Source organism: Bombina bombina, chromosome 6 (genome assembly GCF_027579735.1).
Source record: "Bombina bombina isolate aBomBom1 chromosome 6, aBomBom1.pri, whole genome shotgun sequence".
Lineage (NCBI taxonomy): Eukaryota > Metazoa > Chordata > Amphibia > Anura > Bombinatoridae > Bombina > Bombina bombina.
This window is the reverse complement of record NC_069504.1, coordinates 492723870-492745833: the sequence shown is the minus strand read 5'-3', so window position 1 is coordinate 492745833 and position 21964 is coordinate 492723870. Positions and strand designations below refer to the sequence as shown.

The 21964-nt window shown below is 42.1% G+C and overlaps 1 protein-coding gene across 1 annotated transcript in view; it reads right to left on the bottom strand.

Moving 5' to 3' along the window:
• Nucleotides 1-21964, bottom strand: part of SIN3A (SIN3 transcription regulator family member A) — a gene marked incomplete at its 3' end in the record, with an annotated part of 448744 nt that overhangs the window by 61775 nt on the left and 365005 nt on the right. Inside the window, 1 exon segment of the mRNA XM_053717346.1 lies at nucleotides 6043-6159. Within this exon segment, the coding sequence (XP_053573321.1) occupies nucleotides 6043-6159 (117 nt within the window).

The following is a 21964-nucleotide window of genomic DNA, read 5'->3' as shown; positions in this document are numbered from 1 at the left end:
AGAGCAGAGATTTGTCCTTTCAAAGAACTTGCAGATAAACCTTTATCTAAACCATCCTGAAGAAACTGTAAAATTCTCGGAATTCTAAAAGAATGCCAAGAAAAATGATGAGAAAGACACCAAGAAATATAAGTCTTCCAGACTCTATAATATATCTCTCTGGATACAGATTTACAAGCCTGTAACATAGTATTAATCACAGAGTCAGAGAAACCTCTTTGACCAAGAATCAAGCGTTCAATCTCCATACCTTTAAATTTAAGGATTTGAGATCCTGATGGAAAAAAAGGACCTTGCGACAGAAGGTCTGGTCGTAGCGGAAGAGTCCACGGATGGCAAGAGGCCATCCGGACAAGATCCGCATACCAAAACCTGTGAGGCCATGCCGGAGCTACCAGCAGAACAAACGAGCATTCCTTCAGAATCTTGGAGATTACTCTTGGAAGAAGAACTAGAGGCGGAAAGATATAAGCAGGATGATACTTCCAAGGAAGTGATAATGCATCCACTGCTTCCGCCTGAGGATCCCGGAATCTGGACAGATACCTGGGAAGTTTCTTGTTTAGATGAGACGCCATCAGATCTATTTCTGGAAGCTCCCACATTTGAACAATCTGAAGAAATACCTCTGGGTGAAGAGACCATTCGCCCGGATGCAACGTTTGGCGACTGAGATAATCCGCTTCCCAATTGTCTATTCCTGGGATATGAACCGCAGAGATTAGACAGGAGCTGGATTCCGCCCAAACCAGAATTCGAGATACTTCTTTCATAGCCAGAGGACTGTGAGTCCCTCCTTGATGATTGATGTATGCCACCGTAGTGACATTGTCTGTCTGAAAACAAATGAACGATTCTCTCTTCAGAAGAGGCCAAGACTGAAGAGCTCTGAAAATTGCACGGAGTTCCAAAATATTGATCGGTAATCTCACCTCCTGAGATTCCCAAACTCCTTGTGCCGTCAGAGATCCCCACACAGCTCCCCAACCTGTGAGACTTGCATCTGTTGAAATTACAGTCCAGGTCGGAAGCACAAAAGAAGCCCCCTGAATTAAACGATGGTGATCTGTCCACCACGTTAGAGAGTGTCGTACAATCGGTTTTAAAGATATTAATTGAGATATCTTTGTGTAATCCTTGCACCATTGATTCAGCATACAGAGCTGAAGAGGTCTCATGTGAAAACGAGCAAAGGGGATCGCGTCCGATGCAGCAGTCATAAGACCTAGAATTTCCATGCATAAGGCTACCGAAGGTTATGATTGTGACTGAAGGTTTCGACAAGCTGAAATCAATTTTAGACGTCTCTTGTCTGTTAAAGACAGAGTCATGGACACTGAATCTATCTGGAAACCCAGAAAGGTTACCCTTGTCTGAGGAATCAATGAACTTTTTGGTGAATTGATCCTCCAACCATGATCTTGAAGAAACAACACAAGTCGATTCGTATGAGATTCTGCTAAATGTAAAGACTGAGCAAGTACCAAGATATCGTCCAAATAAGGAAATACCACAATACCCTGTTCTCTGATTACAGACAGAAGGGCACCGAGAACCTTTGAAAAAATTCTTGGAGCTGTAGCTAGGCCAAACGGCAGAGCCACAAACTGGTAATGCTTGTCCAGAAAAGAGAATCTCAGGAACTGATAATGATCTGGATGAATCGGAATATGCAGATATGCATCCTGTAAATCTATTGTGGACATAAAATGCCCTTGCTGAACAAAAGGCAAGATAGTCCTTACAGTTACCATTTTGAACGTTGGTATCCTTACATAACGATTCAATATTTTTAGATCCAGAACTGGTCTGAAGGAATTCTCCTTCTTTGGTACAATGAAGAGATTTGAATAAAACCCCATCCCCTGTTCCAGAACTGGAACTGGCATAATTACTCCAGCCAACTCTAGATCTGAAACACAATTCAGAAATGCTTGAGCTTTCACTGGACTTACTGGGACACGGGAAAGAAAAAATCTCTTTGCAGGAGGTCTCATCTTGAAACCAATTCTGTACCCTTCTGAAACAATGTTCTGAATCCAAAGATTGTGAACAGAATTGATCCAAATTTCCTTGAAAAAACGTAACCTGCCCCCTACCAGCTGAGCTGGAATGAGGGCCGCACCTTCATGTGGACTTAGAAGCAGGCTTTGCCTTTCTAGAAGGCTTGGATTTATTCCAGACTGGAGATGGTTTCCAAACTGAAACTGCTCCTGAGGATGAAGGATCAGGCTTTTGTTCTTTGTTGAAACGAAAGGAACGAAAACGATTAGCAGCCCTGTTTTTACCCTTAGATTTTTTATCCTGTGGTAAAAAAGTTCCTTTTCCACCAGTAACAGTTGAGATAATAGAATCCAACTGAGAACCAAATAATTTGTTACCCTGGAAAGAAATGGAAAGTAGAGTTGATTTAGAAGCCATATCAGCATTCCAAGTTTTAAGCCATAAAGCTCTTCTAGCTAAAATAGCTAGAGACATAAACCTGACATCAACTCTGATAATATCAAAAATGGCATCACAGATAAAATTATTAGCATGCTGAAGAAGAATAATAATATTATGAGAATCATGATCTGTTACTTGTTGCGCTAAAGTCTCCAAACAAAAAGTTGAAGCTGCAGCAACATCAGCCAAAGATATAGCAGGTCTAAGAAGATTACCTGAACACAGATAAGCTTTTCTTAGAAAGGATTCAATTTTCCTATCTAAAGGATCTTTAAACGAAGTACCATCTGACGTAGGAATAGTAGTACGTTTAGCAAGGGTAGAAATAGCCCCATCGACTTTAGGGATTTTGTCCCAAAATTCTAATCTGTCAGACGGCACAGGATATAATTGCTTAAAACGTTTAGAAAGAGTAAATGAATTACCCAATTTATCCCATTCTCTGGAAATTACTTCAGAAATAGCATTAGGAACAGGAAAAACTTCTGGAATAACCACAGGAGATTTAAATACCTTATCTAAACGTTTAGAATTAGTATCAAGAGGACCAGAATCCTCTATTTCTAAAGCAATTAGTACTTCTTTAAGTAAAGAACGAATAAATTCCATTTTAAATAAATATGAAGATTTATCAGCATCAATCTCTGAGAAAGAATCCTCTGAACCAGAAGAGTCATCAGAATCAGAATGATGATGTTCATTTAAAAATTCATCTGTAGAGAGAGAAGTTTTAAAAGATTTTTTATGTTTACTAGAAGGAGAAATAACAGACATAGCCTTCTTGATGGATTCAGAAACAAAATCTCTTATGTTATCAGGAACATTCTGCACCTTAGATGTTGAGGGAACTGCAACAGGCAATGGTACATTATTAAAGGAAATATTATCTGCTTTAACAAGTTTGTCATGACAATTAATACAAACAACAGCCGGAGGAATAGCTACCAAAAGTTTACAGCAGATACACTTAGCTTTGGTAGTTCCAGCACTAGACAGCGATTTTCCTGAAGTATCTTCTGACTCAGATGCAACGTGAGACATCTTGCAATATGTAAGAGAAAAAAACAACATATAAAGCAAAATTGATCAAATTCCTTAAATGACAGTTTCAGGAATGGGAAAAAATGCCAATAAACAAGCTTCTAGTAACCAGAAGCAAAGAAAAAATGAGACTGAAATAATGTGGAGACAAAAGCGACGCCCATATTTTTTGGCGCCAAATAATACGCCCACATTGTTTGGCGCCTAAATGCTTTTTGGCGCCAAAAATGACGCCACATCCGGAACGCCGACATTTTTGGCGCAAAAGGACGTCAAAAAATGACGCAACTTCCGGCGACACGTATGACGCCGGAAACAGAAAAGATTTTTTGCGCCAAAAAAGTCCGCGCCAAGAATGACGCAATAAAATGAAGCATTTTCAGCCCCCGCGAGCCTAAAAGCCCACAGGGAAAAAGTCAAATTTTTTAAGGTAAGAAAAAATAATTGATTCAAGTGCATTATCCCAAATATGAAACTGACTGTCTGAAAATAAGGAATGTTGAACATCCTGAGACAAGGCAAATAAATGTTTGAATACATATATTTAGAACTTTATAAACAAAGTGCCCAACCATAGCTTAGAGTGTCACAGAAAATAAGACTTACTTACCCCAGGACACTCATCTACATGTTTGTAGAAAGCCAAACCAGTACTTAAAACGAAAATCAGCAGAGGTAATGGTATATATATATATATATAAGAGTATATCGTCGATCTGAAAAGGGAGGTAAGAGATGAATCTCTACGACCGATAACAGAGAACCTATGAAATAGACCCCGTAGAAGGAGATCACTGCATTCAAATAGGCAATACTCTCCTCACATCCCTCTGACATTCACTGCACGCTGAGAGGAAAACCGGGCTCCAACTTGCTGCAGAGCGCATATCAACGTAGAATCTAGCACAAACTTACTTCACCACCTCCATAGGAGGCAAAGTTTGTAAAACTGAATTGTGGGTGTGGTGAGGGGTGTATTTATAGGCATTTTGAGGTTTGGGAAACTTTGCCCCTCCTGGTAGGAATGTATATCCCATACGTCACTAGCTCATGGACTCTTGCTAATTACATGAAAGAAAGTCTGCCCCTACTAGATCCGGACCCGGATCGGGGGCTACCCCTTCATGCTGTCTTGGTAGCAGCAGCAGGCTTCTTGGCCTGTTTAGCCTTGTTCCAGCCTTGCAATGGTTTCCATGCTGGTTTGGGCTGGGATGCGTTACCCTCTTGCCTAGTGGCTGTAGAGGTAGAAGCCGGTCCGTTCCTGAAATTGCGAAAGGAACGAAAATTAGACTTATTTTTAGCTTTGAAAGGTCTATCCTGTGGAAGGGCATGGCCCTTTCCTCCAGTGATATCTGAAATAATTTCTTTCAACTCTGGCCCGAATAGGGTCTTAGCCTTGAAAGGAATATTACCACAGTGTCTTAATGCTTTGAAAAGATTGCACACAAATTTTCAGACCAATTAACCCCTTAATGCCCAAACCGGAGCTAAGAACAGCAGTTAACCGGTTAAAAACACTACAGTACAATGCCACAGTCTCTACTGTGGCTTTTACCTTCCTTAGGGATTATTTAAGTAGGAAATAAGCCTCTCTGAAGTCCTTTCTGATGTCTCTGGACTCCCCACGTGAAGCTGCATGAACGGTCTAGTCAAAATAACTGCGCAATTGAAGAGCGAAAATGAGGCCTCCTCCCTCTTCATTCCAGAGTGGTGGGGCCTTTTAGACTAGATTAGGTGTCCAATTAAGTGCCAGGCGCAATATTAAACCCCATAAGTGTTTCAAAAGTCTCAAAAAACACCTTATTCATACTGAAAACATGCTAAAAAGCAATCGATAAAGCCCACAATAGTGTCAACCAGCATAGAGCCCTTAATATAAGCCATCATTTTATACAGAGTCTGAGAAAAATGGCTTACCTATCCCTGAGGGGATTTCTGACAGTCTTCTAGCATTACTTGGTCTTGTTAGAAAAATGACTGATCATACCTGAAGCAGTTAAGCCTGCAAACTGTTCCTCCCAACTGAAGTTCTCTGGTGTTAAACAGTCCTGCGTGGGAACAGCAATGGATTTTAGTTACTGGTGCTAAAATCATATTCCTCTCTCTTCATCACTTTCTGCTTCAGAGTAAATAGTACAAACCGGCACTATTTTAAAATAAACTCTTGATAAAAGAAATAAAAAACTACAACTAACACCACATACTCTTTACCACCCCCGTGGAGATGCTACTAGTTAGAGCGGCAAAGAGAATGACTGGGGGGGCGGAGCCTGAGGGGAGCTATATGGACAGCTCTGCTGTGTGCTCTCTTTGCCACTTCCTGTAGGAATTGAGAATATCCCACAAGTAAGGATGAAGCCGTGGACCGGATACACCAATGTAGGAGAAATAGGATTGTATTTTAGATGTATTGGAGAACATGGACACGTGTAAGACTATCATTCATCTTGACATACAGCATTAAATGATTTTTCAAATACATTATTTTACCTATAAAAAAAAAAAAAAAAGAGAAAAACAGTTGCATCTCAAAACATATACCCTTTGTGATCTTACCTCAAACCGTTCATCCTCACAACGATAAATGTGTTCCTCATACTGTGTCTTTTTTGAGCTTACAAAAGTTGAGTCTTCTGACCAGGAAGGAAAGGACACCCAAGTGTCATTTAGGACCTGTATGGGATAACATAACCAGATGAGACAATTCAACACTCTAGAAGAAAACAGAAAACCAAAACAAATCAAGCACAACAAACTAGTCAATAAAAAAAAAATCTATGCTTACCTGATAAATTTTTTTTTCTTCCGGGCATGGAGAGTCCACAACGTCATTCCAATTACTAGTGGGATATTCAACTCCTGGCCAGCAGGAGGAGGCAAAGAGCACCCAGCAGAGCTGTTAAGTCTAACTTCCCTTACCCATAATCCCCAGTCATTCAGCCAAAGGAAAAACAATTTATGTAAGAACTTGATAAATTCATTTCTTTCATATTGGCAAGAGTCCATGAGCTAGTGACGTATGGTATATACAATCCTACCAGGAGGGGCAAAGTTTCCAAAACCTCAAAATGCCTAAAAATACACCCCTCACCACACCCACAATTCAGTTTAATGAATAGCCAAGTAGTGGGGTAATAAAATAAGGAGTAAAAAGCATACAAAAAAGGAGGAACTGGAAATATAAAATTGTGCTTTTGTACAAAAAAATCATAACCACCAGAAACAGGGTGGGTCTCATGGACTCTTGCCAATATAAAAGAAATTGATTTATCAGGTAAGTTCTTACATAAATTATGTTTTCTTTCATGTAATTGGCAAGAGTCCATGAGCTAGTGACGTATGGGATAGAAATACCCAAGATGTGGAAGTCCACAAAAGAGTCACTAGAAAGGGAGGGATAAAATAAAAACAGCCATTTTCTGCTGAAAAATTTAAATCCACAAAAGAAATATTTCTCATAAATAGAAAGAAAAAAACTTAAAATATTAGCAGAAGAATCAAACTGAAACAGCTGCCTGAAGAACTTTTCTACCAAAGACTACTTCAAGGGACAGTTCACCCCAAAAATTTCTCCCATTTAAATTGTTCACAATGATCCATTTTACCCGCCGGAGTGTATTACATTGCTTACAAGTAGCTCCTTTACCCCTATTTTGGCCTTTGAAATAACCGATTTAGCTTGTGGTTTACCAACCTATACTAAAAATTTGATACTGAAGTCTCAGCTATTGAATAGCCTAAGTAAACACAGCCAGCAGAAAAAATTAAACTCACAGTGGGGTGCAGGATAGTTAAGTAATAAAATGATCATTTTCCATTGTTCTATGTATTGAGCTTTAGTTTTCCAGACAAATATAAGACAAGGAAGCCTGTGTGTGTACATAAAGTGATAACATAATGAGATCTGATATTACCTGAAGCTCAACCCATTGTTATAAAAGCACAAAACCAGCTACTTCATATACACAAACCTGAAAATGCAATTTCTCATACATTTTATACTCTGCAGCTGGTATAACAAGTCATTGACAATACATTAATATAAAAACTATTTCACAGGGTACTGTCCCTTTCAGAAGGAGCAAATACATCAAAAACATAATTTATGCTTACCTGATAAATTTATTTCTCTTGTAGTGTATCCAGTCCACGGATCATCCATTACTTGTGGGATATTCTCCTTCCCAACAGGAAGTTGCAAGAGGATCACCCACAGCAGAGCTGTCTATATAGCTCCTCCCCTCACTGCCATATCCAGTCATTCGACCAAAACAAGCCGAGAAAGGAGAAACCATAGGGTGCAGTGGTGACTGTAGTTTAATTAAAATTTAGACCTGCCATAAAAGGACAGGGCGGGCCGTGGACTGGATACACTACAAGAGAAATAAATTTATCAGGTAAGCATAAATTATGTTTTCTCTTGTTAAGTGTATCCAGTCCACGGATCATCCATTACTTGTGGGATACCAATACCAAAGCTAAAGTACACGGATGATCGGAGGGACAAGGCAGGAACTTAAACAGAAGGAACCACTGCCTGTAGAACCTCTCTCCCAAAAACAGCCTCCGAAGAAGCAAAAGTGCCAAATTTTTAAAAGGTGTGAAGCGAAGACCAAGTCGCAGCCTTGCAAATCTGTTCAACAGAGGCCTCATTTTTAAAGGCCCAGGTGGAAGCCACAGCTCTAGTAGAATGAGCTGTAATCCTTTCAGGGGGCTGCTGTCCAGCAGTCTCATAGGCTAAGCGTATTATGCTCCGAAGCCAAAAGGAGAGAGAGGTTGCCGAAGCTTTTTGACCTCTCCTCTGTCCAGAGTAAACGACAAACAAGGCAGATGTTTGACGAAAATCTTTAGTAGCCTGTAAGTAAAACTTCAAGGCACGGACTACGTCCAGATTATGCAAAAGACGTTCCTTCTTTGAAGGATTAGGACACAATGATGGAACAACAATCTCTTGATTGATATTCCTGTTAGAAACCACCTTAGGTAAAAACCCAGGTTTGGTACGCAGAACTACCTTGTCTGAATGAAAAATCAGATAAGGAGAATCACAATGTAAGGCAGATAACTCAGAGACTCTTCGAGCCGAGGAAATAAACTAAGTATAAAACACCACAGTCCTCTTACGACCGCCATCTTAGTTGAGAGTTGCAAGAGAATGACTGGATATGGCAGTGAGGGGAGGAGCTATAAAGCAGCTCTGCTGTGGGTGATCCTCTTGCAACTTCCTGTTGGGAAGGAGAATATCCCACAAGTAATGGATGATCCGTGGACTGGATACACTTAACAAGAGAAATATAATCTGTCTTAAATTGACAGGGCGGGCCGTGGACTCGTCGTATCATAGAAGAAATTAATTTATCAGGTAAGCATAAATTTACTTTTCTTCTATAAGATACGACGAGTCCACGGATTCATCCTTTACTTGTGGGATACAATACCAAAGCTACAGGACACGGATGAATGGGAGGGACAAGACAGATGCCTAAAGAGAAGGCATCACTGCTTGAAGAACTTTTCTCCCAAAAATAGCCTCCGAAGAAGCAAAAGTATCAAATTTGTAAAATTTGGAAAAAGGTATGAAGTGAAGACCAAGTCGCAGCCTTACAAATCTGTTCAACAGAAGCATCATTTTTAAAAACCCATGTGGAAGCCACCGCTCTAGTAGAGTGAGCTGTAATTCTTTCTAGAGGCTGCTGTCCAGCAGTCTCTTAAGCCAAACGGATGATGCTTTTCAGCCAAAAAGAAAGAGGTAGCCGTAGCTTTTTTACCTCTACGTCTTCCAAAATAGACAGCAAAGATGTTTGACGGAAATCTTTGGTCGCTTGCAAGTAAATCTTCAAAGCACGAACCACGTCCAAGTTGTGCAACAGACGCTCCTTCTTAGAGGAAGGATTAGGACACAGGGGAGGAACAACAATTTCCTGATTAATATTCTTATTAGTAACAACCTTAGGAAGGAATCCAGGTTTGGTACGCAAAATCACCTTATCAGAATGGAAAACAAGATAAGGTGAGTCGCATTGCAATGCAGATAGTTCAGAAATTCTTCGAGACGAAGAGCTATCAACTAAAAACAGAACATCCAAGATAGAAGCTTAATATCTATGGAATGCATAGGTTCAAACGTAACCCCTTGAAGAACTTTAAGAACTAAATTCAAACTCCATGGCTGAGCAACAGGTTTAAACACAGGCTTAATTCTAACCAAAGCCTGACAAAACTACTGAAACATCTGCCAGACGCTTGTGCAGTAAAATTGACAAAGCAGATATCTGTCCCTTTAAGGAACTAGCTGATAACCCTTTCTCCAATCCTTCTTGGAGAAAAGACAAAATCCTAGGAATCCTGATCTTACTCCATGAGTAGCCTTTGGATTCACACCAATAAAGATATTTACGCCATATCTTATGGTAAATTTTCCTAGTGACAGGCTTTCGAGCCTGAATCAAGGTTTCTATGAACGACTCAGAGAATCCCCGCTTAGATAAAATCAAGCGTTCAATTTCCAGGCAGTCAGCCGCAGAGAAACTAGATTTGGATGCTGGAACGGACCTTGAATGAGAAGGTCCTTTCTCAGAGACAGTGTCCATGGTGGTAGAGATGACATTTCCACCAGGTCTGCATACCAAGTCCTGGGTGGCCACACAGCTGCTATCAAAATCACTGAAGCCCTATCCTGTTTGATTCTGGTAATCAGACAAGGGAGGAGAAGAAATGGTGGAAACACATAAGCCAGGTTGAACGACCAAGGTACTGCTAGAGCATCTATCAGTACTGCTTGGGGATCCCTTGATCTGGACCCGTAATAAGGAAGTTTGGCATTCTGACGAGATGCCATCAGATCCAATTCTGGTGTGCCCCATTGATGAATCAATTGTGCAAACACCTCCGGATGGAGTTCCCACTCCCCCGGATGAAAAGTTTGACGACTTAGAAAATCCGCTTCCCAGTTCTCCACTCCTGGGATATAGATTGCTGATAGATTGCAAGAGTGAGTCTCTGCCCATTGAATTATTTTGGAAACCTCTATCATCACTAGAGAACTCTTTGCTCCCCCTTGATGATTGATATATGCTACAGTCATGATATTGTCCGACTGGAATCTTATGAATCTGGCCGAAGCCAGCTGAGGCCACGCCTGAAGCGCGTTGAATATCGCTCTCAGTTATAGAATATTTATTGGAAGGAGAGCCTCCTCCTGAGTCCACACACCCTGTGCTTTCAGGGAATTCCAGACTGCACCCCAGCCCAATAGGCTTGTGTCCGTTGTCACTATGACCCATGCTGGCCTGCGGAAACACATTCCCTGGGACAGATGATCCTGTGACAACCACCAAAGAAGAGAGTCTCTGGTCTCTTGATCCAGATTTATCTGAGGAGATAAATTTGCATAATCCCCATTCCACTGTTTGAGCATGCATAGGGTCTGAGATGCAAGCGAGCAAACAGAACTATGTCCCTTGCCGCTACCATTAGTCCAATTACCTCCATACACTGAACCACTGACGGACGAGGAATGGAATGAAGTGCTCGGCAGGTGGTTAAAATCTGATTTTCTGACCTCCGTCAGAAAAAATTTCATGTTTACCAAATCTATCCAGGAATGGAACTCTTGTGAGAGGGATAAGTGAACTTTTTTTTACGTTCACCTTCCACCCCTAAGATCTTAGAAAAGCCAACACGATGTCCGTGTGAGATTTGGCTAGTTGGTAAGTTGACGCCTGAAATAATATATCGTCCAGATAAGGCGCCACTGCTAGGCCCCCGCGGCCTTAGAACCGCCAGAAGGGACCCTAGCCTTTTGTGAAAATTCTGGTAGCTGTGGCCAACCCGAAGGGAAGAGCCACAAACTGGTAATGCTTGTCCAGGAAGGCGAACCTGAGGAACTGGTTCTTTGTGGATAGGAATGTGAAGATACGCATCCTTCAAATCCACGGTGGTCATATATTGACCCTCCTGGATCATTGGTAAAATAGTCCGAATGGTCTCAATCTTGAAGGATGGAACGCTGAGAAATTTGTTTAGGATCTTGAGATCTAATATCGGTCTGAAGGTTCCCTCTTTTTTGGGAACCACGAACAGATTGGAGTAAAACCCCTGCCCCGCTTTTGGAACTGGGCAGATTACCCCCATAGTATATAGGTCTTCTACACAGCGTAAGAACGCCTATCTTTTTGTCTGGTTTACAGACAGCCGTGAAAGATGAAATCTCCCTGATGGAGGAGAATCTTTGAAGTCTAGACGATACCCGTGGGTCACGATTTCTAAAGCCCAGGAGTCCTGAACGACTCTTGCCCAAGCCTGAGCAAAGAGAGAAAGTCTGCCCCCTACTAGATCCGGTCCCGGATCGGGAGCTGCCACTTCATGCTGTCTTGGTGGCAGCAGCGGGCTTCTTGGCCTGTTTACCCTTATTCCAGGTCTGGTTAGGTCTCCAGACTGACTTGGATTGAGCAAAATTACCCTCCTGCTTTGCGGCAGGGGAGGAGGTAGAGGGACCACCTTTGAAGTTTCGAAAGGAACTAATATTATCTTGTTTGGTCCTCATCTTATTTGTCTTATCCTGAGGAAGGGCATGGCCTTTTCCTACAGTGATGTCGGAAATCATCTCTTTCAGTTCAGGCCCGAATAGGGTCTTACCCTTGAAAGGAATAGCTAAAAGCTTAGATTTCGACGACACATCAGCAGACCGGGACTTAAGCCATAACGCTCTACGCGCTAAAATGGCAAAACCTGAATTCTTTGCCGCTAATTTAGCCAGTTGAAAAGCGGCATCTGTAATAAAAGAATTAGCTAGCTTGAGAGCCCTAATTCTATCCAGAATATCATCTAATGGGGTCTCAACCTTAAGAGCCTCGAACCAAAAAGCAGCTGCACAAGTTACAGGAACAATGCACGCTATAGGTTGCAGAAGAAAACCCTGATGAATAAATATTTTCTTTAGAAGACCCTCTAATTTTTTATCCATAGGATCTTTGAAAGCACAACTGTCCTCAATAGGTATAGTTGTACGCTTAGCCAGGGTAGAAATAGCTCCCTCCACCTTAGGGACCGTCTGCCACGAATCCCAAATGGTGTCTGATATGGGAAACATTTTCTTAAAAGTAGGAGGGGGAGAGAACTGAATACCTGGTCTATCCCACTCCTTAGTAACAATGTCCGAAATCCTTTTAGGGACTGGAAAAACATTAGTGTAAGCAGGAACCTCTAGATCAGTGATTTTTAACCTTTTTTTTGCCGTGGCACACTTTTTTACATTAAAAAATCCTGTGGCACACCAAAATCCCATACCAAATTTTAAAAAAATCACACATTGTAGCCTAATACAGCATATATATATATACACATACACACAAACACACACATACTGTATGTATTGTGCTGTTATACCATGCCTCCTACAAACTACCCCTGCACTGGGAGTAAAAAACAAGCAAAGTTTAAAAAATATGTCACACTGTTGTCAGTCTGCCATGGCACACCTGAGGATCTCTCACGGCACACTAGTGTGCCACGGCACACTGGTTGAAAAACACTGCTCTAGATATCTATGCATTTTACACAATTTCTCTGGTGGAATAACAATAGGGTCACAATCATCCAGAGTCGCTAAAACCACCCTGAGCAACAAGCGGAGGTGTTCTATCTTAAACTTAAAAGCCGTCATATCAGAGTGTGTTTAAGGGAACATCTTTCCTGAATCAGAAAGCTATCCCTCAGACAGCAATTCCCTCACCCCCAACTCAGAACATTGTGAGGGTACATCCGAGATGGCTAATAAAGCGTCAGAGGGCTCAGCATTTACTCTCACACCGGACCTACTGCGCTTCCCCTGCAACCCAGGCAGTTTAGATAAAACCTCAGTGAGGGTAGTAGACATAACTGCGGCCATATCTTGCAGGGTGAAAGAATTAGACGCACTAGTACTTGGCGACGCTTGTGCGGGGGTTAATGGTTGTGACACTTGGGGAGAATTAGATGGCATAACCTGATTCTCTTCTGACTGAGAATCATTCTGCGACATACTTTTATCAGCTAAAATATGTTCTTTACACTTAACCCTTATTAGAAAAAACTGATAATTAGAAAACGTTTATATCCATAAAAAAACACCCCCTGCACCTCGCCACAATCCTGCTGTGGCGCCTACCTGCCCTCAGGGGTCTGCAAAACCGTGTTAAAGCTTCGATTTGGCCCAATACAGCTCACAAGGGCCCACCGGAGTTGGAGCTTGCCCGACAAAAACAACTGTGCAACTGAGGCGCGAAAATAGGCCCCGCCCATCACACTCCATGTCTCTAAGCCCAAATGAACCGCACCAGAGCGGTCTAAAAACTAGCCATGTGGGTTCATAAACCCAAAAAGAAAGCCATGTGTACCCTCTCAAACATGCAAAACGTCTCACCTAAAAACGTTATCAGCACTCCCAGTTATGTAAACGTTTGCAACACAAACATTCAAAACTCAGTGTCAACCATTTTTTCTTAGCCCATATATGCAAGCTCAGTAATACCCCTCTTTATATTTCTAGGATTACTGCTTACCCTTTCCCTCATGGGAATATTGTCAGCCAATTCTGAAATAACACAGTCTCTCCAGAAAAAAATGACTGAACATACCTCACTGCTTATAGCATGAAAAACGTTCCTCACACTGAAGTTTCTTAAGTACTCCTCAGCCATTCTGTGGGAACTGCTCTGGATCTTAGTGACAACTGCTAAGATCATCAGCCTCCAGGCAGAAGTCTTCATCCATCTGCTGCCTGAGGGAAAATAGTACACACCGGTACCATTTAAAATAAAAAACACTTGCTTGAAGAAAATAAATTTTTTTATTCTTACCTGATAAATTTCTCTCTTGTGGTGTATCTCTTGTGGTGTATCCAGTTGCAAAGAGGACACCCACAGCAGAGCTGTCTATATAGCTCCTCCCTTAACCCCCACCCCCAGTCATTCGACCGAAGGCAAGTAAGAAAAAGGAGAAACTATAGGGTGCAGTGGTGACCAGTTTTTAAAAAATAAAAACACCTGACTTAAAGTGACAGGGCGGGCCGTGGACTGGATACACCACAAGAGAAAGAAATTTATCAGGTAAGCATAAATTTTGTTTTCTCTTGTAAGGTGTATCCAGTCCACGGGTTCATCCATTACTTGTGGGATACCAATACCAAAGCTTTAGGACACTGATGAAGGGAGGGACAAGGCAGAAACTTAAACAGAAGGCACCACTGCCTGTAAGACCTTTCTCCCAAAAATAGCCTCCGAGGAAGCAAAAGTATCAAATTTGTAGAATTTAGCAAAAGTATGAAGCGAAGACCAAGTTGCCGCCTTGCAAATCTGTTCAACAGAAGCCTCATTTTTAAATGCCCATGTGGAAGCAACCGCTCTAGTAGAGTGAGCTGTAATCCTTTCAGGAGGCTGCTGTCCAGCAGTCTCATAAACTAACTGGATTATGCTTTGCAGCCAAAAAGAAAGAGAAGTTGCCGAAGCCTTCCTCTTTCCAGAGTAGACAACAAACAAGGCAGATGTTTGACGAAAATCCTTAGTTGCTTGTAAGTAGAACTTTAAAGCACGAACCACATCCATATTGTACAACAACCGTTCCTTCTTAGAAGAAGGATTCGGACACAGAGAAGGGACAACAATTTCCTGATTGATATTTCTATTGGAAACAACCTTAGGAAGAAAACCGGGCTTAGTATGTACCACCACCTTATCCGCGTGGAAAATCAGATAGGGTGAATCACACTGCAGAGCCAATAACTCTGAAACTCTTCGGGCTGAAGAGATAGCAACTAGAAACAAAACTTTCCAAGATAAAAGTTTAATATCTAATGAATGCATAGGTTCAAACGGAACCCCTTGAAGAACTTTAAGAACTAAATTTAAACTCCATGGCGGAGCAACTGGTTTAAATACCGGCTTGATTCTGACCAAAGCCTGACAAAACTCCCGAACGTCTGGAACATCTGCCAGACGCTTGTGAAAGAATAGACAGAACAGATATCTGTCCTTTTAAGGAACTAGCTGACAATCCTTTTTACAATCCTTCTAGGAGAAAAGATAGAATCCTAGGAATCTTGACCTTGCTCCATGAGAAACCCTTGGAATCACACCAATTAAGATATTTACACAAATATAGCAAGAGAGTGGATTCCCCAAATTGAGGGGTTTCCAAAAGTCTAGGCTTAATCAGCACAACCGTTAATAATAACAACTCAAGAGACATAAGTGTCAAAAATATAAAAATATCCTTTAATAAATCACACAATTCACAGACATACCACATTCATGCATGGGATCCCAGTAATAAAAAGTCAATAGACTGAGAGCAAACTTCTGGTGCACCAGGGTGAACTGGATACGTATATATATTAACCAGTGGTATTAGATATTTGTAATCCACAAAAGAGATAGTTCCATATCTTTAGAATCCCCAAAGTGCCGCTCTGCTGAACTAGCCAGACCAAACCCTCGACCCAAAAACAGTGATCGAATCACCTTTCAAAGCATACTTTTTCAAGCCGTGTGTGTTATTCACAGGTGCATCAATTGGTATTTCCTTCTTGACCACATTTGGTAAATAGTACTACCTGTGTTTGTAGTGCCAACGGCAGGATCTTCAATGCTTACATGGAGCGCGGTCTTTAAGGGCAGGTAGGGGCTAGTCGGGATCCAATGCTGTGGAAACAAAAAAGAGAGGCTGCAAAGCACCGGCGAGTCTGGACGCTCGTTTCACTCCTTCACATAGTGCAGCGTGGAGCTTCTTCCGGGAGCAAATACCTCTGGGTGAAGCTCCCATTCCCCCAGGTGAAAAGTCTGCCGACTTAGAAAATCCGCCTCCCAGTTCTCTACTCCTGGGATATGGATAGCGGAGAGAAGGCAAGAGTGAGCCTCTGCCCATAGAATTATCTTGGAAACCTCCATCATTGCCAGGGGACTCCTTGTTCCTCCCTGATGGTTGATAGAGGCTACAGTCGTGATGTTGTCCGACTGAAATCTGATGAACCTGACCGCAGCCAGTTGAGGCCATGCCTGAAGAGCATTGAATATCGCTCTTAGTTCCAGAATGTTTATCGGGAGGAGGGCTTCCTCCTGAGTCCACGAATCCTGAGCTTTCAGGGAGTTCCAGACCGTGCCCCAGCCCAGAAGGCTGGCATCTGTTGTCACTATAGTCCACTCTGGCCTGCGGAAGCTCATTCCCCTGGACAGATGGACCAGAGATAACCACCAGAGAAGAGAATCCCTGGTCTCTTGATCCAGATTTAGCAGAGGAGACAAATCTGTGTAGTCCCCATTCCACTGCTTGAGCATGCAAAGTTGCAGTGGTCTGAGATGTAGGCGGGCAAACGGAATTATGTCCATTGCCGCTACCATTAGGCCGATTACTTCCATACACTGAGCCACTGACGGCCGAGAAATGGAATGAAGAGCACGGCAGGAAGTTAGCAGCTTTGATATCCTGACCTCCGTCAGAAAATTTTTCATTTGTACTGAATCTATCAGAGTCCCTAGGAAGGAAACACTTGTGAGAGGGGAGAGAGAACTCTTTTCTTTGTTCACCTTCCACCCGTGAGACCTCAGAAAGGCCAGAACAATGTCCGTATGGGACTTGACGATTTGAAGAGTCGACGCCTGGATCAAGATGTCGTCTAGGTAAGGTGCCACTGCTATGCCCCGCGGCCTTAGGACCGCCAGTAGGGACCCTAGAACCTTTGTAAAGATTCTTGGCGTCGTGGGTAACCCTAAGGGAAGAGCCACAAACTGGTAATGCCTGTCTAGGAAGGCGAACCTGAGGAACTGATGATGATTTCTGTGAATCGGAATGTGCAGATAAGCATCCTTCAAGTCCACGGTAGTCATATATTGACCCTCCTGGATCATAGGAAGAATGGTTCGGATTGTATCCATCTTGAAGGATGGGACCCTGAGGAATTTGTTTAGGATCTTGAGATCCAAGATTGGTCTGAAAGTTCCCTCTTTTTTGGGAACTATAAATAGATTTGAATAGAAACACTGCCCCTGTTCCTCCCTTGGAACTGGGTGGATTACTCCCATAACCAGTAGGTCTTGGACGCAATGTAAGAACGCCTCTCTATTTATCTGGTTTGCAGATAATTGAGAGAGATGAAATCTCCCCTTTGGTAAGGAACCTTTGAATTCGAGAAGATATCCCTGGGAAACAATCTCCACTGCCCAAGGATCCTGAACGTCTCTTACCCAAGCCTGGGCGAAGAGAGAAAATCTGCCCCCTACTAGATCCGGTCCCGGATCGGGGGCTACTCCTTCATGCTGTTTTAGAGACAGTAGCTGGCTTTTTAGCCTGTTTTCCCTTGTTCCAAGCCTTAGGTTAGGTCTCCAGACTAGCTTGGACTGGGCAAAATTTCCCTCTTGTTTTGTACTAAGGGAAGCGGAAGCCGCGCCACTCCTGAAGTTTCGAAAGGAGCGAAAATTAGTCTGTCTGGTTGTCGAGAGCTTGCAAAGAGAATGACTGGGGGTGGGGGTTAAGGGAGGAGCTATATAGACAGCTCTGCTGTGGGTGTCCTCTTTGCAACTTCCTGTTGGAGAGGAGAATATCCCACAAATAATGGATGAACCCGTGGACTGGATACACCTTACAAGAGAAACTAACATTTTATCACCTCTTTCACTTTACCCTTCCTAGTACTTAGAGTAGGCAAAGAGAATGACTGGGGGGTGGAGTCAAGGGAGGAGCTATATAGACAGCTCTGCTGTGGTGCTCTTTGCCACTTCCTGTTAGCAGGAGGATAATATCCCACAAGTAAAGGATGAATCTGTGGACAAAGAGCACCACAGCAGAGGTATATATAGCTCCTCCCTTCCCCTCCACCCCCAGTCATTTGACCAAAGGTTTTAGGAAGATAAAGGAGAAGCTAAAAAGGTGCAGAGGTGACTGAAGTTGTTAGACTATATATTTTTTATTTGTCTTAAAATGACAGGGAGGGCCGCGGACTCGTCGTATCGTAGAAGAAATCAATTTATCAGGTAAGCATAAATTTCCTTTTCTTCTACAAGATACGACGAGTCCACGGATTTCATCCTTACTTGTGGGATACAATACCAAAGCTACAGGACACGGTTAAAACGGGAGGGACAAGACAGAGACCTAAACGGAAGGCACCACTGCTTGAATAACTTTTCTCCCCAAAACAGCCTCAGAAGAAGCAAAAGTATCAAATTTGTAACATTTGGAAAAAGTATGAAGAGACTACCAAGTCGCAGCCTTACAAATCTGTTCAACAGAAGCATCGTTTTTAAAGGCCCATGTGGAAGCCCAAGTAGAATAAGCCGTAATTCTTTCAGGAGGCTGCTGTCCAGCAGTCTCATATTCCAGGCGGATGATACTCCTCAGCCAAAAAGAAAGAGAGAGGTAGCCGTAGCTTTCTGACCCCTACGCTTTCCAGAATAAACAATGAATAATGAAGATGATTGACGGAAATCCTTAGTCGCCTGTAAGTAAAACTTTAAGGCATGGACCACGTCCAGGTTATGTAACAGACGCTCCTTCTTAGAAGAAGGATTACGACACAAGGAAGGAACAACAATTTCCTGATTAATATTCTTATTTGAAACAACCTTAGGAAGAAATCCAGGTTTGGTACGTAAAACCACCTTATCAGAATGAAATATAAGATAATATATATATAAGATACATATTCAACCATTAGATATACAGGTGGCCCTCGTTTTACAACGGTTCAATTTACACCGTTTCAGAATAACAACCTTTTTTTCCAGTCATGTGACTGCTATTGAAAAGCATTGAGAAGCAGTGCATTTATTAAAATAGCAGGTAGGTGGAGCTGTCCGCTTGTGTTGCAGCAAAGCAAAGCAGGCTGAAATTAATCATTTTAACCAGACCTGAGCTATCGAGCAGATTTCAAAGGAACAAGATCTTCCTGTCTATAACTCAGTCCAGATTGGAATGCATAGAAAGAACTGTTTGCAGAAAAATGCAAGTGAAGTCTGTGTTGTGTGATTATTTTATTAGGTTTATAATTCTGTTTAGCAAATGTTTTTGTTCATTTAACTTCGTTTAATTATATATTTTGTGTTGTGTGATTATTTTATTAGGTTTATAATGCTGTCTAGTATTTAAATTCTTAATTTCAAAGCTTTAAAAATAATGTATTAGGTGTTATGACAATTTTGAGAGGGGCCTGGAACCTATCTCCCTCACTTCCCATTGACTTACATTATAAACTGGGTTTCAATTTACAACGGTTTCGATTTACAACCATTCCTTCTGGAACCTAACCCCGGCGTAAACTGAGGGCTACCTGTATTCTTTTTGGTTCAAACACAAGGAACTTTGAGGCATGTCAAACTAATTAATATGATTATACTCTTGGGACATAATATGTTATTTAGAGTATGGAAAGCCAAATCAGCACCTAGTCTGAAAGAGCTCAAAAATGCTTTGTCTATACAATATACTCATGATCAAATGAATCTCCAAAACCCGACAGATGGCCGATTAGCTGTGTGTTTTAAACAATGGAAGGTATTTATCTTATTTCCAGTCGAGTCCCAAATTATGATGGTTAAACCACTTAGGAATATGGCATATGTTCAATTACAAATATTGGCCGGTAATTTTCCTAGTATATGGGGGAACGACCCCGGAGAGGTGCTTGGATGAGGGGGGCTGAGGGGAGCAGGGTGGAATTACTTTTTTTTTTTTTCTTCCTTTTTTATTATGTAAGAAATCTGATCTAAATAAGGAATCAGATACAGGATTTAGTCAAGTAAAAGACCAATATGTGTCCATATATGGTAGTGTCTATGTTATAGTAAGCTAGTTGTGTCTATGTGATTGTAATAGTTATATAATGGACAGATAATTTCTGAAAAAAAGAAATGTTTACTTTGTTTCCTTTCTTGTTTCTGTATAAATGATGTGGGCAATAAGGAAATCAATAAAATTATATATATAAAAAAAGAAAAAAAAAAAAAAGAAAACTTTCCAAGATAACAATTTGATATCTATGGAATGCATGGGTTCAAACGGAATCCCTTGAAGAACTCAAAGAAATAAATTCAAACTCCAGGGAGGAGTAATTGGTCTAAATACAGGCTTAATTCTAGATAGAGCCTGACAAAAAGACTGAACATCTGGCACATCTGCCAAACTTTTGTGAAGCAAAATTGACAAAGCAGAAATTTGACCCTTTAAGGAACTTGCTGATAACCCTTTCTCCAATCCTTCTTGGAGAAAAGACAGAATCCTGGGAATCCTAACCCTACTTCATGAGTAGCCCTTGGATTTGCACCAATAAAGATATTTACGCCATATCTTATGGTAAATCTTTCTAGTAACAGGCTTACGTGCCTGAATAAAGGTATCAATGACCGAATCAGAGAACCCTCGCTTAGATAAAATCAAGCGTTCAATCTCCAAGCAGTTAGCTGCAGAGAAACTAGATTCGGGTGATGGAAGGGTCCCTGAATGAGAAGGTCCTGCCTCAATGGAAGTTTCCACGGCGGCAGAGAGGACATGTCCACCAGATCGGCATACCACGTCCTGCGAGGCCACGCAGGAGCGATTAGAATTACCGAAGACCTCTCCTGTTTGATCCGTGCAATCACCCGGGGAAGGAGAGCAAACGGTGGAAACACATAAGCTAGGTTGAACGACCAAGGCATCTATCAGTTCGGCCTGAGGATCCCTGGACCTGGATCCGTATCTTGGGAGCTTGGCATTCTGACGAGACGCCATCAGATGCAATTCTGGACTGCCCCAACTGAGAATCAGGGTGGCAAAGACCTCCGGATGGAGTTCCCATTCCCCCGGATGAAACGTCTGCTCAAAAAGTCTGCTTCCCAGTTGTCCACTCCTGGGATGTATATTGCTGACAGATAACAAGAGTGAGCCTCCGCCCACCGAATTAACTTGAATACTTCTGTCATCGCTAAGGAACTCCTTGTTCCTCCCTGATGATTGATGTAAGCCACAGTCGTGATGTCTGACTGAAACCGGATGAATTTGGCCGAAGCCAACTGAGGCCAAGCCTGAAGTGCATTGAATATCACTCTCAATTCCAGAATATTGATTGGAAGTAGAGACTCCGACCGAGTCCACACACCCTGAGCCTTCAGGGAATTCAAGACTGCACCCCATCCTAGTAGACTGGCATCTGTTGTCACTATCACCTACGAAGGCCTGCGGAACACGTCCCCTGGGACAGATGATCCTGCGACAACCACCAAAGAAGAGTGTCTCTTGATCCAGATCTGAGGCGATACATTTGCATAATCTCCATTCCACTGTCTGAGCATGCTCAGTTGTAGAGGTCCGAGATGAAAACAAGCAAACTGAATGATGTCCATTGCCGCCACCATCAATCCAATTACCTCCGTGCACTGAGCCACTGAAGGCCGAGGATTGGACTGAAGGGTTCTGCATTTATTCAGAATCTAACTTTGACTTCCGTCAAGAAGATTTTCATGGATACAGAATC